At 40.7% G+C, this 21,625-nt stretch overlaps 3 protein-coding genes across 3 annotated transcripts; 1 reads left to right on the plus strand and 2 right to left on the minus strand.

Moving 5' to 3' along the window:
* Positions 1-911: 911 nt before the first annotated feature.
* On the minus strand, positions 912-2,468 carry and3 (actinodin3). Its single transcript, XM_087811313.1, has 5 exons — positions 2,110-2,468; positions 1,978-2,035; positions 1,853-1,897; positions 1,625-1,764; positions 912-1,565 (listed from the first exon to the last, which is right to left on the minus strand). Exons 1-5 carry the CDS (start codon positions 2,119-2,121, stop codon positions 912-914), a joined length of 909 nt encoding a protein of 302 aa, XP_087667439.1. The 5' UTR covers positions 2,122-2,468.
* Positions 2,469-3,849: 1,381 nt separating this feature from the next.
* pcyt1aa (phosphate cytidylyltransferase 1A, choline a) lies at positions 3,850-9,349 on the plus strand. Its single transcript, XM_087811413.1, has 9 exons — positions 3,850-4,114; positions 5,195-5,308; positions 5,808-5,907; positions 5,990-6,106; positions 7,164-7,315; positions 7,394-7,472; positions 7,547-7,689; positions 7,757-7,945; positions 8,011-9,349. The coding sequence occupies exons 2-9, from the start codon at positions 5,195-5,197 to the stop codon at positions 8,224-8,226; spliced, it is 1,110 nt and encodes a 369-aa protein (XP_087667539.1). The 5' UTR covers positions 3,850-4,114; the 3' UTR covers positions 8,227-9,349.
* A 653-nt stretch (positions 9,350-10,002) lies between these two features.
* ap2m1a (adaptor related protein complex 2 subunit mu 1a) lies at positions 10,003-21,155 on the minus strand. The gene is made up of 13 exons (XM_087811916.1): positions 20,966-21,155; positions 19,628-19,749; positions 15,878-16,143; positions 15,595-15,677; positions 15,185-15,190; positions 14,948-15,083; positions 13,705-13,849; positions 13,503-13,520; positions 12,986-13,105; positions 12,259-12,394; positions 12,094-12,191; positions 11,878-11,989; positions 10,003-10,968 (listed from the first exon to the last, which is right to left on the minus strand). The coding sequence occupies exons 2-13, from the start codon at positions 19,699-19,701 to the stop codon at positions 10,834-10,836; spliced, it is 1,329 nt and encodes a 442-aa protein (XP_087668042.1). The 5' UTR covers positions 19,702-19,749; positions 20,966-21,155; the 3' UTR covers positions 10,003-10,833.
* Between the last annotated feature and the right edge of the window lie 470 nt (positions 21,156-21,625).

Below are 21,625 nucleotides of genomic sequence, written 5' to 3' on the forward strand. Positions count from 1 at the left end.
TATATTACTGATTGTTTCCTGTTTTCTCATTGAAAGTGACTCAAACAAATATATATTCTGCAATAGATCCAACAGCATCAAAATATTTGAGGATGAATTTGCAAATTATATTGAAAAGAAAAAAATACAATCTGTATCTGTCATGCTCCTATGTAGTACATTAAGTGTAAGCTAAGAGAGAATTTATGTAAGATTTTATAGGAAAACTCACGTTTCAGCAGAGAAAACAATACAGACGAGAACAGAAAATAAACAAATATTTGTATAACTATTTAGACTGTGTAAAGCAAAAATAAGGTGATACCACGTGCAGCAAGATACACGAGCAGTGATACGATATATTGCAATACTATAGAAATATTGATATATATTTTTAATATTATCTGAGCACTTGACTCTGGTGTTCCAAAGTTTACACACCCCATGACCCTTGACAAACTCGTAAATGATGTACAAACAACAGCTTTAAAAGTTGCTGGAGTCGACTGTATCCTCTCGTCCTTAGTCATCATCAGAACGACATGGGATTTCATTAAGCTCCGTAACTTAAGGGAGGACATAATGATTATCTAGCAACCAGTTTAATTGCAACACAAAAATGTGAATATTTTATTATTTATTATTTTTACATAAAGAAATGGAATTATTTTAATTTTAAACATGTATTGCCTTATAAACCATCAAAGACCTACGATAAAATATAATTTGAAGTAAAAAACACACAGTGAAACCCCAAAATATAAATAAAATACAACAATTCATTCAAAATCCTAAATAAAGCACAGTCATGTGTTTTATATACTGTGTATATATTATATTGTTTATTTTTGGAAGGAAAATCTTTAAATGAAGCATCAAACATGTACATTTTATTGGTAATTTCCGTTCTTTTGCTACAGAAGACAATCCTTTTATTCTTCGGCATCAGGATTGGCATAACGGAACGGGTCATACAGGTCTCGTTTGAAGTCATAAGGGTCAAAATATGGGTTCAGGTTTTCCTGTTTGTCAGCTGGAACACTCTTCTCAACTTCTTTAACTTCCTCTTTTACTACTTTTTCCTGGACAGGTGCCTCGGGGGCTGTTGTTTCCTGAAGGGGGCGGGGTGGGTGGTCAATCAGGCAGTCGGGGTCCCAGTATGGATCACAGTCGTACTCCATGGCCTTGGCGACGACAGCAGGAGGTGGAGGTGGGGCGGACTTTTTAGGAGCAGGAGGAGGAGGAGGAGCAGCAGCAGCAGCTTTCATCTCTCCTTCAGTTCTGGGTCTGCAGGCCGGGTTGCTCCGTGGGTCGCACAGAACGGGGACAGCTCCGGTCGGCAGGTAAACTATCTGAGGCTTACAAAGGGGGTCTCTGGGATTGCACAGGTAGAACTTCTGAGCGTCCTTTAGAGGATCTGGAGTGGGGGCCGGGGTGGTGGGAGGCGGCGGAGGTTTGGTGGAAGGTGGTGCGGCACTGGTCAACACACCCATGACATTTTGGTAATTAGAGGCATCTGGGCCGTAAGTCACCTCAAAAGAGCGCATCTGTTGATACAGCATCCTGAGCTTGTCGATCTCATAGAGCTAAAAAGAAGAAAGAAACATCAGAAAACAATAAATGTACGAGTCCAGGAGTCACTTACCCCCTCGATGTGTCCAATACTGCTGTAGAAACGGTAGTAGGATTGAAAATCCGGAGTTCCTCTGTACCATTTTGGATCAACGTTCCTCTTTGGTCGAGAATTAGCCAAGAAAGCATTAGCTCGGGCAGAATCAATGCTCACTGCGGATGAACATTCAGAGGATTATCACTATGAGAAAATCATTTTAAAGGCAACATCTTTTTGGATGAATGATAAAATGTAACTTACAAGCGGGAGCCTTCACTTTCATCAAAGATGTTGCATCCAGCAGACCTTTACAAAAAAAATTGTACGATATTAAAACAACTAAAGATTGCATTAATAATCTTTTTTCTTGCAATTGTTATACAAACCTGACATCAATAGAAGGCAGCTGAGGGCCCTGAACGTCTGGGGAATCATCCTTGACATCTGTTAAAGTGACAAAAAAAAGAACTAGAAGATGAAGGTCAGCAAAACTAAATAGAGAGAGTAGAAATACTCACCTGCTCCTGCATCTCCTCAGACCTGATCTCCTCTGTTGCTCATCATAACTCTTCATAAATACTGCAATCAATACAGGAGGCCTTACCATAGGCCGCTGTGTCCCACCCAGACCCAACCCCTTCTGTCATGGGGGACGTGGATCATCGAAGCTGTTAAAAGACCAACTTCAAACAAAATCAGACGCCTTGTAAATCCACACGAAAACCGGGAAGCAACAGCCTGAAGATCAATGGATAAACTCACAATCTCTTCAGATTACTAGTTCAACCAGAGACGTCAACTTTTATCAACTTTGAATTGCAGTTATTGGTTCAGAAATATAGGTACATTCTCTGTCCTACTGTTGAGTTGCACTTGACAAAACACGTCTGTCTGGTAGAAATTAACCCCCTGGCTCAAAAACAGGTGGTCTTGTCCACTCAGAAAACAGAGGGTAAAGTCAAGTACTGTTTAGGGCTTTAGGAAATATGCAGAAATTATGGGTCACAATCTCACAGTTTGTCATTTTTATGTTGAAACGGTACATTACTACATTAATATTTGTGTTTACTTTGACCTGCTCCCCTTTCATACCCGCATAAACCACTACACTTTTTGTATTGGACTTTATATATTGGACTTTTTTCCATCAAATGTAACAAAGCCCAAAGAAAATCTACGTGTCTTTTATATCTTAAGGACATATAGGATGAAGAATAAAAAGGTGAAATAAACCCTCCAAGAAGTTGGATATACGGCAAGTTCGTAGTTTAAAACCATGAGCAGGAATATTATAACAAAAGTCAAATTATAACTCAAGGGTATAGAGTGTTGTTTAAGCTGGTTATCTTTGGTCTTATGAAAAATGATTCATTGCTGTCCTCTCACACACATTTGCTGCAACAACTCTACTTGACTTTGTCATTTCAACAGTTAGGAAAATGCTACCCTTAAAAACCAGCAGGCCAGGTTGCGATCAAAGAGCAGAAGAGGGAGACAGTAAGTCTGGAGAGTTTTTGCCAGGTGGCTAACTGTTCTGCAAATTGCTCTGTGCGCGTAACAAAAATGGAAGGTTGTGCGTTGGAGCGTTTGTCAAAAACACAAATAAAATAGTGCATTCATTATTTTTTCTTGCATATAGAGAAGAAAACCTGAGTTTTCAATCCTTCCAATCCTGTAAATAATAATACTGCTGACAAACCCAAAGATATATTTCTTGTCCTATTATATATTAGATAAGATATAAACATATCAACAAAAAATAAACACTGTCTTGGGTCATTTTGAGAACTAGTTGCAATTATATACTGCAGAATATTTTTAAATGTATGGGGAGTGAAGCAACAAAATTTCAATTTAAAATTGATTGTTATATAACAAATGTCAACAGCGAAAGTCATATTTTCAAAGTCTGTTATTGACTTTCTTGTTCTTAAAATTGATCTACCCTCCTACTTATAGATCATAAGTGTTTATAATAAAGCAGAAAGAGACCCTTTTTTCTGCTAAAAAACGTTTTAGCCATTAAAAACCACCAGAACCAAGATTAATCCACTTAGAAGATCAAACTTGACCATGAAGAAAAAATTATAAAAGGTCATTTGCCTTTCATACAAACGAGACAATATAAAAGTCTGTTTATTCCTCGGGCTGATAGCATAATGGCTCTCCCCGCTAGATGGCAGCACAGGCGAGAGGGATCACCGGGAGTATCCCTCGAAACGTCACTTCCTTTAGGGATGGCGCACTTTTGTAGTTCTTGTGCTGTTGACCTGTCAGCGTTGTAGTACAAGCTGTCACTGCCCGTCACTTCTCTGTCCTTCCGGTCGCTATAACCGGTCGGACGAACCGCTTTGCTCGATTTATCTCGTCTAAAGAACGGCGGCGAACTAGAGACTTGATAGCTAAAGTTAACTAGCAGTTCCTACAAGTTGACAGCTAGCTTGTTAGCCTGTCGTTAGCAGCTAGCTAACTAGCCGGTATTAAGAATCTAAGGAGCACCGCGTTGAAACAAAGTGGTCTGCGGTAAGTGTGTTTTATAGACGTTCATTTATGGTTAGTTAGGTTGCAATCCGATGGGATTTAAATCGACTTAACAAAGTTATGCATGGGTTGAAAACGCCCAGGCGAAGTTGAACCAGTATCTCCAGTTCAACGGCAGTCATCGAACCGTAAATGTTAAAGGACGAGTGTGTTTATGCAGTGTTTGCTGAATTTCTATCTCAGATTAAACACAACAACGGTGGTTTTATTATGGTGCTGTTGAATGCACCCAAGGGGTCAAGGATGTATTTTTTTTCCCAGAAACTAACCAGCTGTAAGGACGTGAAAAACGAAACACTTTCACCTTGAAGTTTTGAAACACGTTTTAACACGTCTTATTTATCCACAATAATGTGTGATGTTCTTTCTTTGCACAGTTTCGAAAAAAAAAAAAAATCCAGCTAAAAATGACATGCAAAGTCATGTTTCAAGTTATATCACGAATCTCACAGGCATCCGGCTGAGCAAGCCTTGGCTGCCCCTCTTTTGTTGCCTTCTTATTTTAGCTGTCAGCCGGTATGAAGGCATTCGCTGTGCACTGGCTCAGGGTTCCTCTGCTGGAGAATCGTTCTGACCTTCACATATTTAAAAGTTATGCATTTGACATTTTGCACAAAGCGCTCTCTGGCATTGATTGTCCTTTGGTCACAAATTCTCTTTTCAAGTGTAAATAAATCCCCTTTTTAATTTTCATTACCGATTATAATAAGTGCTCTTAAGCAACATACTTGCCCCTGGCTTAACCCCCACACCCCCCCTCCTGCTTGGTCGCCCAGCTTGCCGGGGTCAATGCAGTGAACCTTTTTTTTTAGTCGTGTCAGCATGTGCCGTCAGCAGATTTTCATGCAGCTGGATCACACAAGCAAAACTAATTTATTCAATTATTAGACGAGTGCAGATGATGTCATCGTCTGTCTTGTGTTAAAACCTGCAGGTGTGACTGTTTTAATGTCTTAACTGGATTTGTGCTTGTCTGATTTATCCAACTATCTCACTGTATTCTGTGTAAAGTGCTTTTTATTGTTATTCAGTTGGGTTCTTTTGGTTTCGCCTTTTCCCCAGATGGAAGCAGAGAGCTCCAGTGGGCTAATTCTGTCCAGAAAAAGAAGGAGAGACGGCTCAAATGGGGAGACGGAGGAGTTTGAGAGGCTTGGGAAAATCCCCAGATGTGAAGTGGTGAGTCCTCCTCTGTTGCACCAGCAGTGCCACGATTGTAACGACAAATGATTAAAAAATAATCCTCTCTTTTGTTTTATTGCCACATCCATTCACAATAGATTAACTAAACTTGACCACATTGAATAATTGATTAGCTTTTGAACAATTAAATAATAAGTACAATAATATGTCAGTTAAATAATACTTTATTGATACATTGACCAGACAGAAATATAAAGGTACTTGGTGATTAATATAAATATATAGCGGTTTATTTTCAGGTGTCATTAGTTGAGTTCATTGCTGGAGAGTCGAGCAATATTAAAAGTTATTCCAGATTACAATATATATTAAAATACGGTTTTATCGCCAAAAATACATCGGCATGGTGATTAACTGCTGCAGAGAAATATTTGAATAACATTTTGGCTTGATAAGACGAACCATGTTGTTCTACTTGTTTAACAAAATGGTTCCAAACATTATGGATATGAGAATGTGCTCTCCTGGTTTGCAGGGTTTGAAACATCCTGCACCTTTCGCAGACGAGCTGGTACCAGCTAGCAGTAAATCCTACAAGAGGGTCAGTATGGAGGAGGCCAAAAGAGGAACGCTACGTGAGTTTCTGGCTTTTTTTTTTCCGTGTTCCTTATTGTTCACAGAGTTTCGGCAAAGCAAACAATGAGTCTCTTTGTCCAGCTGAGCGACCAGTGCGAGTGTACGCAGATGGAATCTTTGATGTTTTCCACTCGGGCCATGCCAGGGCACTCATGCAGGCAAAATGTCTCTTTCCCAACACACACCTCATCGTGGGAGGTGAGTGACATTTCCACAGAGGACGCGGCAGACACACTATTGCAGATGAGGAAATAAAATGAGTCACAAACACTGCTTGGGATAAAAAGATTATTGTTTTTCCTGTTATGGTCGTGACGATAGAGAAGAAGCCTATCAAGTCAGCTGACATTTCAGCTGACTGTTTCATTGTGCGAGTGGAATCAGGAACAACACGGAGGAGACGAGATAATGTGAATCTAAAGTTCTGCAAGGGACACTGGAATCGGAGAGTAAATCTAATCTCGATGATAATTCAATTTATTGCATTTGTTTTTTTGTTACATATCGCAGCTAATAGATTGATCTTCTCAGACGAACCATCTTCGTTCTGATGGATTTTCAAAAGGTCCAACAAAACAGTTAAAATGGTCATTTGTCTGATGTCCCTCATTCACATTGGTCAGGACTTCAACAATCTAAAGTTTAAACACTGTCAGGAACCGCAAAAACTTCTAACATTCAACCCGTAAATGACTCATTGATAACGTCTCGTGGCTCTGACTCAGGCTCATGTGCAAGGAGAGGAACTTATTTAAGGTATTGGTCGTGATTGTTCGTAGATTTACTGCGATATGTGTCATAGATGCAGCAAAAAAAAGCGTTTTTTAAATCACAGATGCTCATTAAAATTACCTTGCATGGACCTCATGACACTGTTTACTTGTACAGTAATACAACAAAGTAGTTCGACTCATAATAATAAGTGTCGTATTATTTTTTTTAAGTGTTGGCATACAAGGAATTACCCTTGAAAAGTCTTAAAAGGCATTCATTTCATGAATCAAAAAAACTTTTAATTAGCCTTAAATGGACTTAATAAAAACATCAACGTAATGTTCATGTGGATGATCTATTATGATGCCAGCGTTTAAGATAAGATAAGGAACAGACTGCCTTTGTCAACACTTGCACAGGGACTTTCGACAAGAGTAAAAGTTGTATTGAACGAAAGGAATTTGATGGGTGTGTTTGTTAAATCTCGACTGTTGAGTTTGACGCGTCTGTTCTAAACAAATGTGTAACTTCTCCTCCTCAGTGTGCAGCGACGACCTCACCCACAAGTACAAGGGCTTCACCGTCATGAACGAGGACGAGCGCTACGACGCCGTCACACACTGTCGCTACGTGGACGAAGTGGTGCGGAACGCTCCCTGGACATTATCGCCAGAGTTCCTCGCCAAACACCGCGTCAGTAATCGATATACACGTGTGATAACGTTTCTTGTGTAGTTTCGTGTGCATTAAGTGTTTTTTTTCTTGTTGCAGATTGACTTCGTGGCTCATGACGACATCCCGTACTCTTCAGCCGGCAGTGACGACGTCTACAAGCACATCAAGGACGCAGGTTTGTAAAATACTCTAGTTGTATGATCGAGCTGACGTTCAGGGAGTTTAACAGGGTTTCTATCTGCACGACAGGAATGTTCGCGCCCACCCAGAGGACCGAGGGCATCTCCACCTCTGACATCATCACACGCATCGTCCGCGACTACGACGTCTACGTCCGGCGTAACCTGCAGAGAGGATACACGGCCAAGGAGCTCAACGTCAGCTTCATCAACGTGAGAGAGAGCCTCTGGTAACGACGGCTTTTTCCTACTCTGTCTGACCTTCGTCTCCTCCGAGCAGGAGAAGAAGTACCACCTGCAGGAGCGCGTGGACAAGGTGAAGAGGAAGGTGCGCGACGTGGAGGAGAAGAGCAAAGAGTTCGTCCAGAAGGTGGAGGAGAAGAGCATCGACCTCATCCAGAAGTGGGAGGAGAAGTCCCGGGAGTTCATCGGCAACTTCCTGCAGATGTTCGGCCCAGAAGGCGCTCTGGTGAGGACTTCGTTCGGGAAAAAAAAAAGGTCTCGTTGTGATCCTGACACGTGTCGTCCGCACAGAAACACATGCTGAAGGAAGGGAAGGGTCGGATGCTGCAGGCCATCAGCCCCCGACAGAGTCCCAACAGCAGCCCCACGCGCGAGGAGCGCTCCCCCTCCCCCACCTTCCGCCTCCCCTTTTTCACCAGCAAGACCTCCCCGCCGCCGTCGCCGCCGTCCCACCACAGCGGGGCCCGCGGGTATCTCATCAGCGAGGATGACGACGAGGAAGACTAGACCACCACCGGTCGCTCGCCAAGTCCAGTCATCTCTTTGTTGGTTTTATTTTAACAGTTAGCACTTCCGAGTCCCACGACACTCGCGTCTTAGTTTAGCGGTCGTTTCACTTCATCTCATCCAGGTGTTCCACTCGTCGTTGTCACAGGTGGCCGAGGGTTCTGGTCGTGAGTCAGCAGCGGTGCTTTTCGTCTTCCTGCTGGGTCAGTGTCGGAGATCTGAGCGTGAAAATAATTCCAGGAAGCTCCAGATCATGGAATCAGCATTTTTCCTCTTTTTTTTTTTTCTTTGTTGCTGCTTTCAAGTGAAACCAGACGTGCGACTTCAGACTGAGATCAAATCTGAGCCGCGAGCGAGAGCAAATGTGTGTGGAACCGGAGCGTGAGTGCGCGTGTGCATGTGAAGTTTGTGCGTGTAAGCGGCATGTTTGTCGAGTCTTGCGTCTCCCGACAGGTTTGAGTATCTGTGCACAGAATAATTAATGTATTTGTCGTCTCCTCACAGACACTCAGAGGTGTTTAAAAAAACTGTAGAAAGAAATTATTTTTATAGCTTCATTTGTTTTGTGAGCGCAGATTAATCAACACAGATTCAACACGGGTGGCGAGGAACTTTTAGTCGAAGCACAAAAAAATGCCAAATCATTGCTCGCAAGTAGATTCTCCCTTTCGATTGATGCCAGCATCGTTGTTAACGTCCGGAGAGTCTTGGTTCCTGCAGCGCTGATACGTGACCCGGTCAAATATTTGACATTCTTCCAGCCTCCTTCCTGAGAATGTTTCCTTTACACAAACTGACAATTGAGCACCTAAACCCACCCAGAGATGTGTAATGCATGACTCGGCCCCAGACTTTGTGTCTAAAAAGTTACCAAAACTAATATAACCAATTGATTTTTCAGTGCTGCTTTTGTAAACCGTTGCCTTGATTCTCGTGGAATCTCTTTCAGGAACAGCATTGTGGGCCACAACTACGAATCAACTGTACATGTTTCTTTTCAGTGTTTTGGTCTTGTTTTATTTTTACTGTTGGCTTCATGTTTATGGATGTAGACAGATGGAGAATTGTATTAAACTAATCCAAATAAATTCTTGAGCCGACTGATCTGTAGAATAAACTAATGGTGGTGATGGAATGGTATCTTTTTTTTACACAAATAGTCACTTTAATCAAGAAATGTTTTTTTTTTTTGTCGAGTTGCCACTTTAAGAAAACTATTTTTTATGTAGTTCTTTTGGGTATTTTTAGGCTTTCTGGTTTGACTTAAAACCACTGCAGCAAATTACATTCATAAAATTTTAGACCGCATTCAAAACAAATGGTGTAAAATACTTTATTTACGGTGAATATTTAATCATAAATTAACCGTCACGTGTTTATTAGACCGTTTTTTTTCTTCTAATTTTATCACGTCCATGATAACGTTCTACTTTCTAATCTAAGACTAGAATCTTAATCGCATTACGAGGTGTTTTTTTCTTTTTTTAGAATCTCGTTTGTACTTCAACTCCCATAATGCTTTGCGGGGGTAAAAGCTCATTTCCGCCACTTAGCTTTAGCTTCAACTGTTAAAAAGTACTTTTTTTTCGAATGCGACGAAAGTTTTAAAACAATTCTTACTTTTATCAAGTCCTCACATTTTAGTAGGTCGGGATAGTAGACACGCTTGGTTTTTAAAAACGAACTCTACTAAGCAAGTTACTTTAACCGAGTTAATCGATCGTCTGACTTAGTTTTTCGACCACCGGTCATAAAGAAAAACAGCTGGTGAAGTAGTTTGGTTACATAGTGAGGTTTTATTGGACACAACGGTCACCAGGGCAACAAACATGAAGAAGCAGACGAAGTGAAGAGGCAAACACCAGGGGGAGACATCACCTCACAGCAAATCTGCACCGGCCTTAAATCTCCTCAAAACATCTTTCAGTTGGTCTCACGTCACATTTTTAACAAGCTTTGGACAACACACGAGTCTGTCTGGAATGTTCTCTGGTCGACTTTACCAAGTGCTGACAGAAATAAACCGTGGATGAAAGAATCAGCTCAGAGGATCCGTTTATTTCAGATCGACACGCGTTTATTTTATCGTCTGGTTCCTGCCGCGGCGAGAGGAGAGTTTTTTCCGGGAAAAACACGGGTCAAATATCCATCGGTCCACAACACAAATCGGTCGAAGGGGTTCAAAGTGGTGAGAGGCTCATTTACAAGAATCATGAATCATCTTAAACCACAACATCTACGGGTCATTTTAGCCAGTTATTCTCTACACTAAAGTGGTCGGCCAAACAATAACACTGAGTAAACGACAGAGTAGACCCTTGACTCCCCCTGGTGTCGCTGCAGATCTCATCCTCTCAAGACACCAGGCGGCTTCCAGGTTTACTCACCACTACAAGATATATACGATAACATGGGTCACATTTGCATATATCTGTGCGTTATATGTCATTTTTTTTCTTAAACAATTTCATCTCCAACATCTAAATCTGGAGGGCGAGGGGTGGACGAGAGAAGCTATAAGATGGGATAGGATAGACAAGGAGAAAAAGAAAATCAAAATAGATGGGGGGTTCGGGGGGGTCAGCTCGCTGCCTGGCGGGTTGAACTTTAGCAGCGTGTTTCGTAAATGCCGGAACGACCGATGTACCGAACCCATTTGATGACGTCGTGGTCACTGTAGTTGAGTTTGGACTCAAACACCTTCAGGTAGCGAACCTTCAGACCAGACGGGGCGAAGGGAACCTGCAGAGCACAGAGGAGTAACGTTACCACGAGTCTAGGCATGTTTGACAGTTCAGAGGAAGCTTGTCAAGGTTCTCATTCATCCGGGTCATGGTTATCCAAGTGGTTCAAAAAGCGAGTCACTGTGTAGAGTTGTGGGAAGAAGTTTAACTGCTAAGAGCAGTTCCGAACTCTTTTGGGAGTGTCACAGAAAGTGTGTTAATGGCACTGATTGTGAGAAAATACTTATATACGCCTGTACATAGCAATTTTTCACAGTACTGTATAGTAGTTTTTGAGCCTTAATATCATACTTTAATTATAGTTATTTCATAGTTTGCATTTCAATACAATCATACATATAAAATATTCACAGCGTTAGTTTATATTTGTGCTCAAATTAATCAGTGATGACTGAGGTCGAGAGGATACAGTTGACTCCAGCCGCTCTTTGAGGATTTTGAGGTGGTGTGCCTTTGATTGATTTTTAAAATCAAATAGATAAATGTGAAACAAAATTCACAATAGGGGTGTTAAAAATATATAGATTTTTTCCCACGATACTGTATTTTTTTTACTTAAAAATATATTTATCATTATTATCGTTATTATTTCGGCCACAAGACGGCAGCAGTCATTTTATCCTCCACCGCTTAAGGAACAATGGAATCTAGTGACATGTTTTTGATGACTGAGGACTAGAGGATACAGTCGCAGGTTTTAAAGCTGATGTTTGGACATATTTTGGTTTCAAAATAAATTACGCTACAAATTCATTAAGAGTTATGTGGTCTGTAAATTCTGCAACAAGAACTTGGACAATACTACAAATATATCTTTGTTACTACAGTATTACAATACATGGCATCGTTGCCCTCTGTATACACACACCAACTGATTGTAAAAATATGATTCTGTGTTTGTGCTGACCTCGAAGTTCATAGAGATGGGAGGTCTGGCCCACTTCTTTTTGTCGTTGGTCGGCAGTAGCTCGATCTCAGCGCTGATCTGAGACTCCTTCATTCCCGCCATGCGCTTGATCCTTCAAACACAAATATTGAACATTAGTTAAATGCAAATCAAAAATATTAATTTTGAGTGCAAAGTATTCTTCCATCCATTTAAAGTGCGTCAGTTACTACTCACTTCCAGACGATGGCGTTCTCACTGGCCTTATACTTGGCTTTCCCCTTCATACAGATCACCTGCACTCCACTAGTGTTAAGAGGTGTTGGTATACGGACCTGAAGAGTGGAACGTTATAGAACAATATTTTTGGGTTGAATTTCTCCGGTATACAAAATAATGTACCTCGATCTTCTGGGCCAGTAGAGAAGGTTTGAAGTTGGACTTGATGACAACCTTCACCTCCAGTTTAGTGCGTCCGACTTCCCTGACCAGAGGAATGACCCTGAATGGCAGGATGATGTCCTTAGTGGTTCGATACCTGAGTGCAGAGGAAGTCAGGATTATAGAAGCAAACATGTCAATTGTACTTTTTATGAGTTTATTGAGAGGGGAGTTTAAAACATTTTGCTATACAGTTCTCCCTCTCCCGATCGAGGTTCCCCTTCTAAGGTCAGGCAGTTTCACAGAAACCTTCTTTGTTCAAACTGTTACAAACAGCTCATTTATTTGAACAGCAGATAAACTTCAACACAACCACTGAACTTAGTAGAGGCAACAAGTACGTCTTCACACTGCTCCGTTTACCGACGACCGAAAAAATACTGTATTTAAATGGTACTTCCGAGTTGCTACGTGAAAGGTGATTGGTTGGCTGGGCGGCAAAGCATTATGATACCTCATGTGCAATGCTGAGTTTGCTAGTTCAAATAAATGTCGTTTAATAAAGATATTCAATTTGAGCGATTAAATGGTAACTATGCTGCAAATTTCCTTTAAGGGGCCATTTTACATGCAAAATACTTGAGAAGCATATTCAGGCAGCATCTACAGCAAACCTCACATAAGTCAAGTTTACAAACTTCAGGAGCTCATAATCTGTGCCGTTAATCATGAGAAAGAAAAGACGCACCTCATGAGCTCGTACTCTCCATCGGGCGGGATGAAGCTGATGCTCCGCTCAGAGTCAAACTTGCTGAGACGCACGCACTGGTGGAAAGTGCAGTCGTCGATGGCAATGGACTGTTTCCCACTGCGATGGAAACAAAAGAACACATTTGAAATCACAGTCGTCGTCACCGAGGGAGCAAACTAGTCTACACGACATCTACACTGCAAATGTGTATGATCGACACGACGTCTAACACAAACACATCCAAATCTGCTCGGAGGTTAATGATTGTGACGCTGAACAAATCATGATTCCACTTGAGTGAAAACGGTTAGAGGTCAGGCAGGGGTCGTCAAACAAAACCAAAGAAGGGGGGGGGGAAACAACCACAAGGCAAAAGGTGTGTTTGCTTTGAGTGAGGTTGTGAAGAGGTGTGTTGTCAATTTCTCGCCCGTGCCAGTGAGTGCCACCATTTTGTTTTTTTTGACTATCTGTGTGTTTGTGTTGCAGTAGGCGAGGACACTTGGCAGTACAGTACCTTCCTCCCCCTAAATCACTGAGGTACAGCACATAGAAAAGAAAGAGAAGGAAAGAAAGGAGAGATGCATCCAAAGGAAAGAAAAATAAATAAATAGATGGCATGAAGCCAATCTCGTCGTTGACAACAAACAGTACAAAAGGTACGACAGACAAGGTGAGGTCAGAAATCTTCTTGAATGGAAGCATTGAGGCAGACTCACCTCTTGCCAGCGTCATCAGAAGCTCCTCCTTTACCCTGTTTGTCGATCACAATCTTGTCGTTCATGCCAAACTTGCATTCCGGCATCCCACTCAGGTAGCTCTTCATCACCACCCGGCCCGACACGTGGGCACTCAGAACCTGGCCTGGACGGACAGAACAGGGTTGGTGGAGACGCATTTATTTTCGATTCCAAACAACAGTGCAACTTAATAGAATAAGATGAAATGGGGAAAAAAAAGTTACGGAAACTTTACAGTAAGGGGCGGCAAAAACAAAAGCAGTCGGAAGCCTTTCATTATGTTTTTGCCCTTTTTGCTTGTAGTACAAATGCAAAAAAGTTTTACATTTTATATTGGTGTGGCCAATTTAGACTTTGCACTTTCATTTGTTTAAAATCTTTAATTATTTGTGACCTTGCAGGTGTGTTGTACAGACCTGTGTTAAGTGCAAGTTTTTATTTTAACAGTTCAAAATTAAATAAAGATCTTTTCATCAAATCAATGTATGCAACAAACAATTCATCTCTTTTTATAATAATATGCAGACATGGCCAGGGAAGTGTTAGATGTTAATTCTATCAAATGTTGTGTTGCTCAAACTATACAAGGACTTGTGTCGTTATACAAAAAAAGAAAAGACACATACTGAACCACAATCACAATACTGGTTGTATTAATACAATAACTAAAAGGAATTACAATTAAATCTTTTCACCCAAATCATTCAGACTTGGAGATATACATTTAGCTTTTATCATTCCAGATATTGAGACGTTTAATGTGATTTAAATCATAAATAAACAGCATGTTACAGCTCATAGTTGCTAAAGTTAATTGTAAAGTTGTTAAAGACTTCAAAAATGAACCACATTTTGTTGTATTTACCGGGAAACAAATTATTTAGGTTTAAGACAGATTTTGTCATCCTTCTTGTTTTTTGTTGAAGGCTTTTATTTTGAAGAGCAATGTTTCAATCCCAGGATGCATATCTACTGTTAATTTACGCCGGTAAAAAAGACGAAGCTGGTTTGTTGTTCTTGTTATGGAGAGATCTGCAGAAGTGCAGTTTTTAACCGAAAAGGTACATTTTTATTTTACGTCACAATGTGTTTCAATTAAGCTTAATCTTTGTGTTAAATTGTTTTTTCACAAACTGCAGGGAGAGAGTTATTAAACTTTAACTTAGTTTGATGCTTTTTATCCATCCATCCATATGGTTAGGATGCTTTATAAAGCACCGACCTTGTGGCGACATGAGCAGGTTGACGCTCTCCAGCACGTCCAGGAAGAGCTCGTTGCGGCGATACTTGATGCCCTCGCGACGCCAGCCAATCTGTCCCGTCACCTGGCTGGTGATCTGAGACTGCTCCTCTTTTGTCTGACGGACAGCAGGAGAGACATTAGGACCGAGGACAAAGGAGAGACCATAGAAAGACAGCAATGAAAGGAGACACTTGTAAAAAGGGAGCTGATAATTACCTGGTGCTGAAGTCAGCATGAAGGATGACGATGGTGGTTAAATAAGAGAAAGAAAACAAGTCAGTTTTTAATTTGAAAAAAAAAGAAGAAGTTACTATCAAAAGCAACATACCTGATTAATAAATTATTGTTACTTATTTCCAAGTGGTTACTTAACCTTCACTGTCATTTTAAAACTATGCGTTAAATTGTCTTAAACTGACGTAGAGAAAGACATAATATATGTCTGCAAAGCATTGTGGGACGTGTGGTTCATGTGGTGACAAGAGCTTTTAACCAGCAGCGGTCAACAACAATTAACAGGCTCACCAACATCAGTAATTAAACTTTATGCGTACAACAAAACAAACACGTCTTCACGTCTCCAACTGTTCTATTATGATCCAAACCAGGACTCTGATCCGGCCTACCTGTCCTTTAATGCCCTGCTGGGTGATGAAAGTCTTCAGAGCTCCGGTCTCAGAGTTCTGGGGGTAGCCAAAGTCCAGGATCTCTGTGTGAGCAAACACAAGCGGTTCATGGCAGGAAAATGAAACCAGAGAACAAACGTGACACATGAACGATAAGAGGGAGAAGGTCAAGGTTCAGAGATGATGCTGCTGCAGCGGTCATTGCAGTTCAAAGAATCTGTTACTATATTAATCCTCAACCTCGTAAAACATCTTTACATTTTTATAGAAGTTGGTGTCGTACCATCCAGCAGCTCGTAGATGAGCACAAAGTTGTTCTTGATGTTCTCCTCGCTGATCTTGCCAAAGTAGGCGGTCATGACGTCGCACATCTTGTACAGGAACTCGAACACCATGGCGGCGTTGACATTCTGCTTGGTGACGGCGGCCAACCAGATGTTGGAGCGCTTGACGTGGAAGAAGCTGGTGCGGGCGATGTTGGTCACCGGGGATCGCACCTGCTGCCGAGCGTGGATCACGTTCACGCGGAACGCATCCACGGCATTTCGCCTGCGAGGAAAGAGAGACGACTCGTGAGTTAACAGAAACATGGCAGGTAAACACATCTGTGAAACCATTATGGTAATTATGCTGATGCTTGCATTTATAAAATGTTACGTTATGAAAATAGAAGTTTTTTTTAATGATAGTGCTTCGATATGCAACATTTTTTTTTACTATAGTTCCTTCATGGTTTATATATCAATAACATGTGTAAAATAAAAGTATTTAACATTTACAATGAACATGCAAATATTTGCGGCCTTTGTTCATTTTGGTGTTGCAATTTAACTTCCGGCTGCTAGATGGCAGCAGTAAATACATTACCACCCACAGCTAAAAGGCACAATGTAATCCTGTAAAATTCAGGAGATGACTGAGGACGAGAGGATACCGTCGACTCCAACAGCTTGTAAAGCTGATGTTTGGACATATTTCGGTTTCAAAACAAACGAAAGGAGTTACGACTTCGTCATATGTTTAAATTTTGTAACACTAGAGTGAAGTTCTCAGATATTACTAAAGATACATCTGTGTTTCCTCGGTAACACAATATATCGCAAGGTGTGGTATTGTAACCTCTGTATCATGATCTGTATAGTATAGCAAGATTCTTGCCAATATACACAACTACCATACATCTTATGGTAAAAATTGATACAATTTTCATATTTTATCTAGACACTATTCACGATATTCTCTACTTATAAAGTAGCATCAAAACAATTAAAGATTTATTTCATGGGAATTGTGGAACAAAAAACAGATACCATAAGGAAAACATTAATGCGCTAGAAATCCTTGTTTCATTCATTTAATCCAGTAAAGTTCATCCACTTAAAGCCACCATGTAAAGAAAAGTCAAAAGATAAAGAACAGTGAAGTGCAGGATGTCGGGGCACGTCCAGACTAGAACAGCAAATCTGTCCTGAGAACATCTACAACCTTAATTCCCTACAAACAAAACGTGAAATGAGCTGTAATTTAGTCGACTCAATCGTGTCACTGATGGCAGTGTTCTAGCAGAAATTAATTTAGCACTTTCTTTCGATAATAAACAGAAGCCGAACCCGAGAAGCCACAAAGTCCTTAATACTAGAAACTGCACAGAACGTCGCCAAGAGTTCAGTGAATAAAAATTGAATAAAAATCAAGATAAGTCAATAATCTATTAGTTTTTTTTGTAGATACTGTAGAGGTTTAAAACATGCATCACGACTGGTGTTTAACACGTTAACCTCACAATTCAGATCCTATTGAAAGGCAAACGTTACAAACGCTTCTACCTATGCATTGATATTTACTTTACTGATTTCACTTGACATTGGCCTTTGAGCCCCACAACTGAAGGGGAGGGTATAAAGAATGCAAGGGTGAAATCAACCTTCACATGCTCAAACTACATGCTTCACCTCCGAGAGGCATTTCTAGGCTTCAGGGAGAAAAAAGAAAGAAAAAGGAATAAGGATTATTTCTTGGTCCAACTCTGAAAACGGGCCTCAGCTGGTCTCTAAAGAGACGCCATGACTGGTGACTCATGCCAACAGGATGTTAAACCGTGGAATGAACGGACATGCAGTCAGGGTTAAGTGATAGTGGCCAGGTGGAGGAAGGGTCATGCTGGTAAGGCCGGAGCATCTCTTACCTATTCCTACATGAGCCGAGATGGACAGATGGAATGGTGATACAGAGAGGAAAAGAGAGGATGAGGTAAAAAAAAAAAAAAAGAAAATCAAAAAGAAAGAGGCAAAAATGCACCGAGACATTTTTGGGAATCACAGAGAGACGGACAAAGATACACAAATGTTGATATGATGACACTTAGACCGTCACAAATGGAAATTGTGTAATTTGACGGCGAGCCCGGATGTCTGAGTCGACAAGGATATAAAACCAAGAAATAAATAAACCACAGCAGCATTTTCCAGTGTAATTCTGATCCATTCTCCTCTGCATTTTAAATGGTTCCGGAAATAAATAAGTCGTAGTTTTTCAAAGAGGTTTGCCTGTTAAAACACTGTATTAAAACACATCGGTGCTCTTATCATAAAGGAACACAAGCTAAATTAAACAATGACTGGTGTTATGTGGTAGGAAACGGATGTAAAAATATCAATTCACTTAAACACCGATAGTTAACATCCTGTTTTTGATTACAAATTAAAAACAATTCTACTTTTATTCAATTTCTTTTTCGAAAATATTCTTGTATTTTTCTCTTGCGCAGTATAGATCCTTTATCATCTGAATTGTGTGTCGACTAGGACATGAAAATTAGTTAAATAGAAAATGAATGTACCATTGATCCTACGGTATTGCAATATATCGTATTGTTCTCCATGTATCATGAATGGTATTGTATCGCCAGATTCTTGCCAATACACACCCCTAGTTGGAATGGTTGACTAACTAACTGGATAAGGAACATTTTACATAATTTCATCCCGAGAAACACATTTATATTGAGACAAATAAGATAAGTAATATATACCAAGAAAAGTAACATATTATAAATACTTATTGCTAAATTGTAAATGTATGAAGACAAACGATAATTGGATCAAGTCTACCTTGGCACTATTTAATTACAAATCTAAAAATATCTATCCAATTTGCCTTTAGTTTAGCTGTTAACCGCCATTGCTCTGTGAAAGATCCCACAGCTGAAGAGATCCAGACGCCACCTCAGGACATCTGGTAATAATTACTGACTCACGGTTTGTTTCTACATGGAATGCCGTGTGCAGGAATTCTCTTTCGTCAAGTTGGAGTTAATTGTCGAAATCTCACCCGCGTCCATCAGCTGACGGAGGTTTGATAACGACCAAGGCTTTTCTTAGTTTGGTCAAGATAACCTTGTTTTATAACAACTTTTTTTTATGAATGGCTGTTTAATTATTTTTTTTTTGCATGAAGGGAAATTACTAGGTTTTTGATGAAGACTAACAAAGTTCATTCATTTTCTACTCGCCCTCATGACGACTTAGGGAGGGGGGTTTATTTCAGAACAATCCATGTCTTATCAGAGTTATAAGCAATCATGTATTTACATACGACGGTTACCACTGTGGCTCACTTTTCTTCATACAAAAGGAAATGCCAAAAACCATACATGTATGTATACACACACTTATATTAAAGCCCTGACATGAGAAATTGTCCTTATTTTCTTAACAGATCTCAGGCACAGATACCGGCAGCAACGTGAACTCAGACACTGGGAAATTGTGTGAGATTTACATTTTAGAGATTTTTAGACACAGGTAACTTCCCCCAACAAACAAGCTTAAAGAGTTATTGATTTCTCGTGTCAGGGTTTCAATATAAGAGGGACACAACGAGCAAAATGGAGGTATTTGGATGTTTTAAAATGTGTTTTTGGACAAAGAAAAGTCAGCCCCTTGCAGCTTCTGCTTGTAACCCTGTGGGTGAACGATCACTTAAAGGCTGATCATAAACGTGACATCATGTTGTGTGAGTAGACAAGATGTACCCTATATCATCGCGATAGACCCGGGAGATGAGGACCTCCCCCTTGTGATTGTAGATGAACAGTCCCCCTATCATTGTGGCTGCTCCTCAAACCCGACAGGCCATGATGAATCCAAACTCCACCTGTGAAGAGACACAAATGACAGAAGGAATTACAGGAAGGAAATCGGGGGGGGGGAGAGGAAAAGTGGGTGACAGAAGTGAAAGCGATGACCATGAGGACAGGGAGGCGATTGTGCCCCATCTTCCGCTTCCTCCATTTCAAGCGTTCTCGACCGTCATTGTGACACATATTCCACGTTCTCTCTCACGATTAAATGTCTGCGTCTAAATTCTCATGATCGAGGAATGGAAGTGTAAAGTACGATTAACCCCAGATTAAGAGACAGAGTTCGAAGATGAGGATTCGTCTGGAAAGATCTTAATCTGTGGCAGTTATGTCAGGGTGATCAAGACGATTATTAGAATATATATATAAACACAAAAATAGAAAGAAAAGGCGCTTCAGTCCCATTTAAGAAGATCCAGAATCCACATCAATGAAGCTTCTAAATGAAGGGCATGCTTGGAATTTACACAAAAAATGTACTCCAATCCCGAATGCGGGTTACACTGCCTTTAAATCCCGGGTCTCCCATTTCATTTGTGACTTTCCTTCGAGATGATATTTCTAGGTCGTGACTTATCGTTCAATCGTCTTCAGCCGCAATAATCGCTCGTTTATTGGCCGAAGTCAAGATGTCTGCTCATTCAGGCCATTTCCTTTACGCTCATAAAAAAAATCATGTTGTCCAGACATCGGTCTAAAACTATAAAACATGTTGCAAAAAGACGCACAGGTTTAAATCCACATCGTCGTTTACCGTTAGGAGGGAGACTTGACCTTCAGCGAAGATCAGAGTGATGGAGAATCGACGGCGAGAGATGTAGCGTTAGCAGGCTAATTTAGCTCATAGCAGGCTAGCTGGCAGGATAATAAAGCCACAACGCGTATAGTCCCGAATAGGTTAAATACAACTTCCGGTGATTTAAAAAAAGGACATATACCAGTCTTAAAATTAAACAAACGTATAACAGTGTATTTAATACACCTCATAAATATAAACGTAACTCGTGATTCTAACAGGGTATGTCGAAAGATCGACAGAAACACCAACTAATCCAACCGTGCTTTTATTGTGAAAGACGGCGCAATCCCTCACAAACGAACACTTGATGCTAAGCTAGCTATGAAGGCGCTAACGTTAGCATTAGCTAGCTTTACCGGGTGCCTAGTAAATGGAGCGAATACGCGTGAATAGCGATATATCGTGTTACCGACGTGCCGCGGCGACCTTACCCTGACTTCTGCACAGACGTTCCCCGCAAGGGTCGTCGTTTTGTCCGTATCCAGACCACACACCTGCTAATTCCGCGGCTTCCTAGGGCTCCTCTGAAGGATGTCAGCTGACGCGCCGTCCTGACGCACGACCGGGGACAGGAAAAGGCGCGGCGGCGGAGTAAACCGCACCCAGGCCTGGATCCGATAAGCTACACACGACCGAGCATTTAAATAGTAATTATTAAAGTTTGTAATTTCAAATATTTTCTCATTTAATCGCTATTAGGATTCATGCGTAAACATTGTCACCCGATATTTAGCCAGACTATTTTTTACCTTGTAGTGGCCCTGTATTACTGAACCTTGTTCTTTATTACAAAACGTCTCTTTTGATGAGAAAGTAAACTTTAAAATGCCCCCCCCTACAAAGAACAGCGTGTAATATTACTGTCTATGACCATTTATTACGCTTAATTCAAAAAGTTTACATATGTTCCAGTGACATACATTCATCTGGTCAATGTTTTTTTTAAATAGAAAGTCTGACCCTCCCCATTTTTCGGCCATTCCCTCCCTTAAAATGGTGGAACATTAGTTCAGGGTCAGCCACATCTAAAGTACACATGCTGATCTCTGATAGACAAACATCTGTGCACCAGATTATTTGAAAACCTTTCC

The sequence above is a fragment of the Callionymus lyra genome, chromosome 16 (assembly GCF_982586985.1).
Source record: "Callionymus lyra chromosome 16, fCalLyr1.hap1.1, whole genome shotgun sequence".
NCBI classification, from domain to species: domain Eukaryota; kingdom Metazoa; phylum Chordata; class Actinopteri; order Syngnathiformes; family Callionymidae; genus Callionymus; species Callionymus lyra.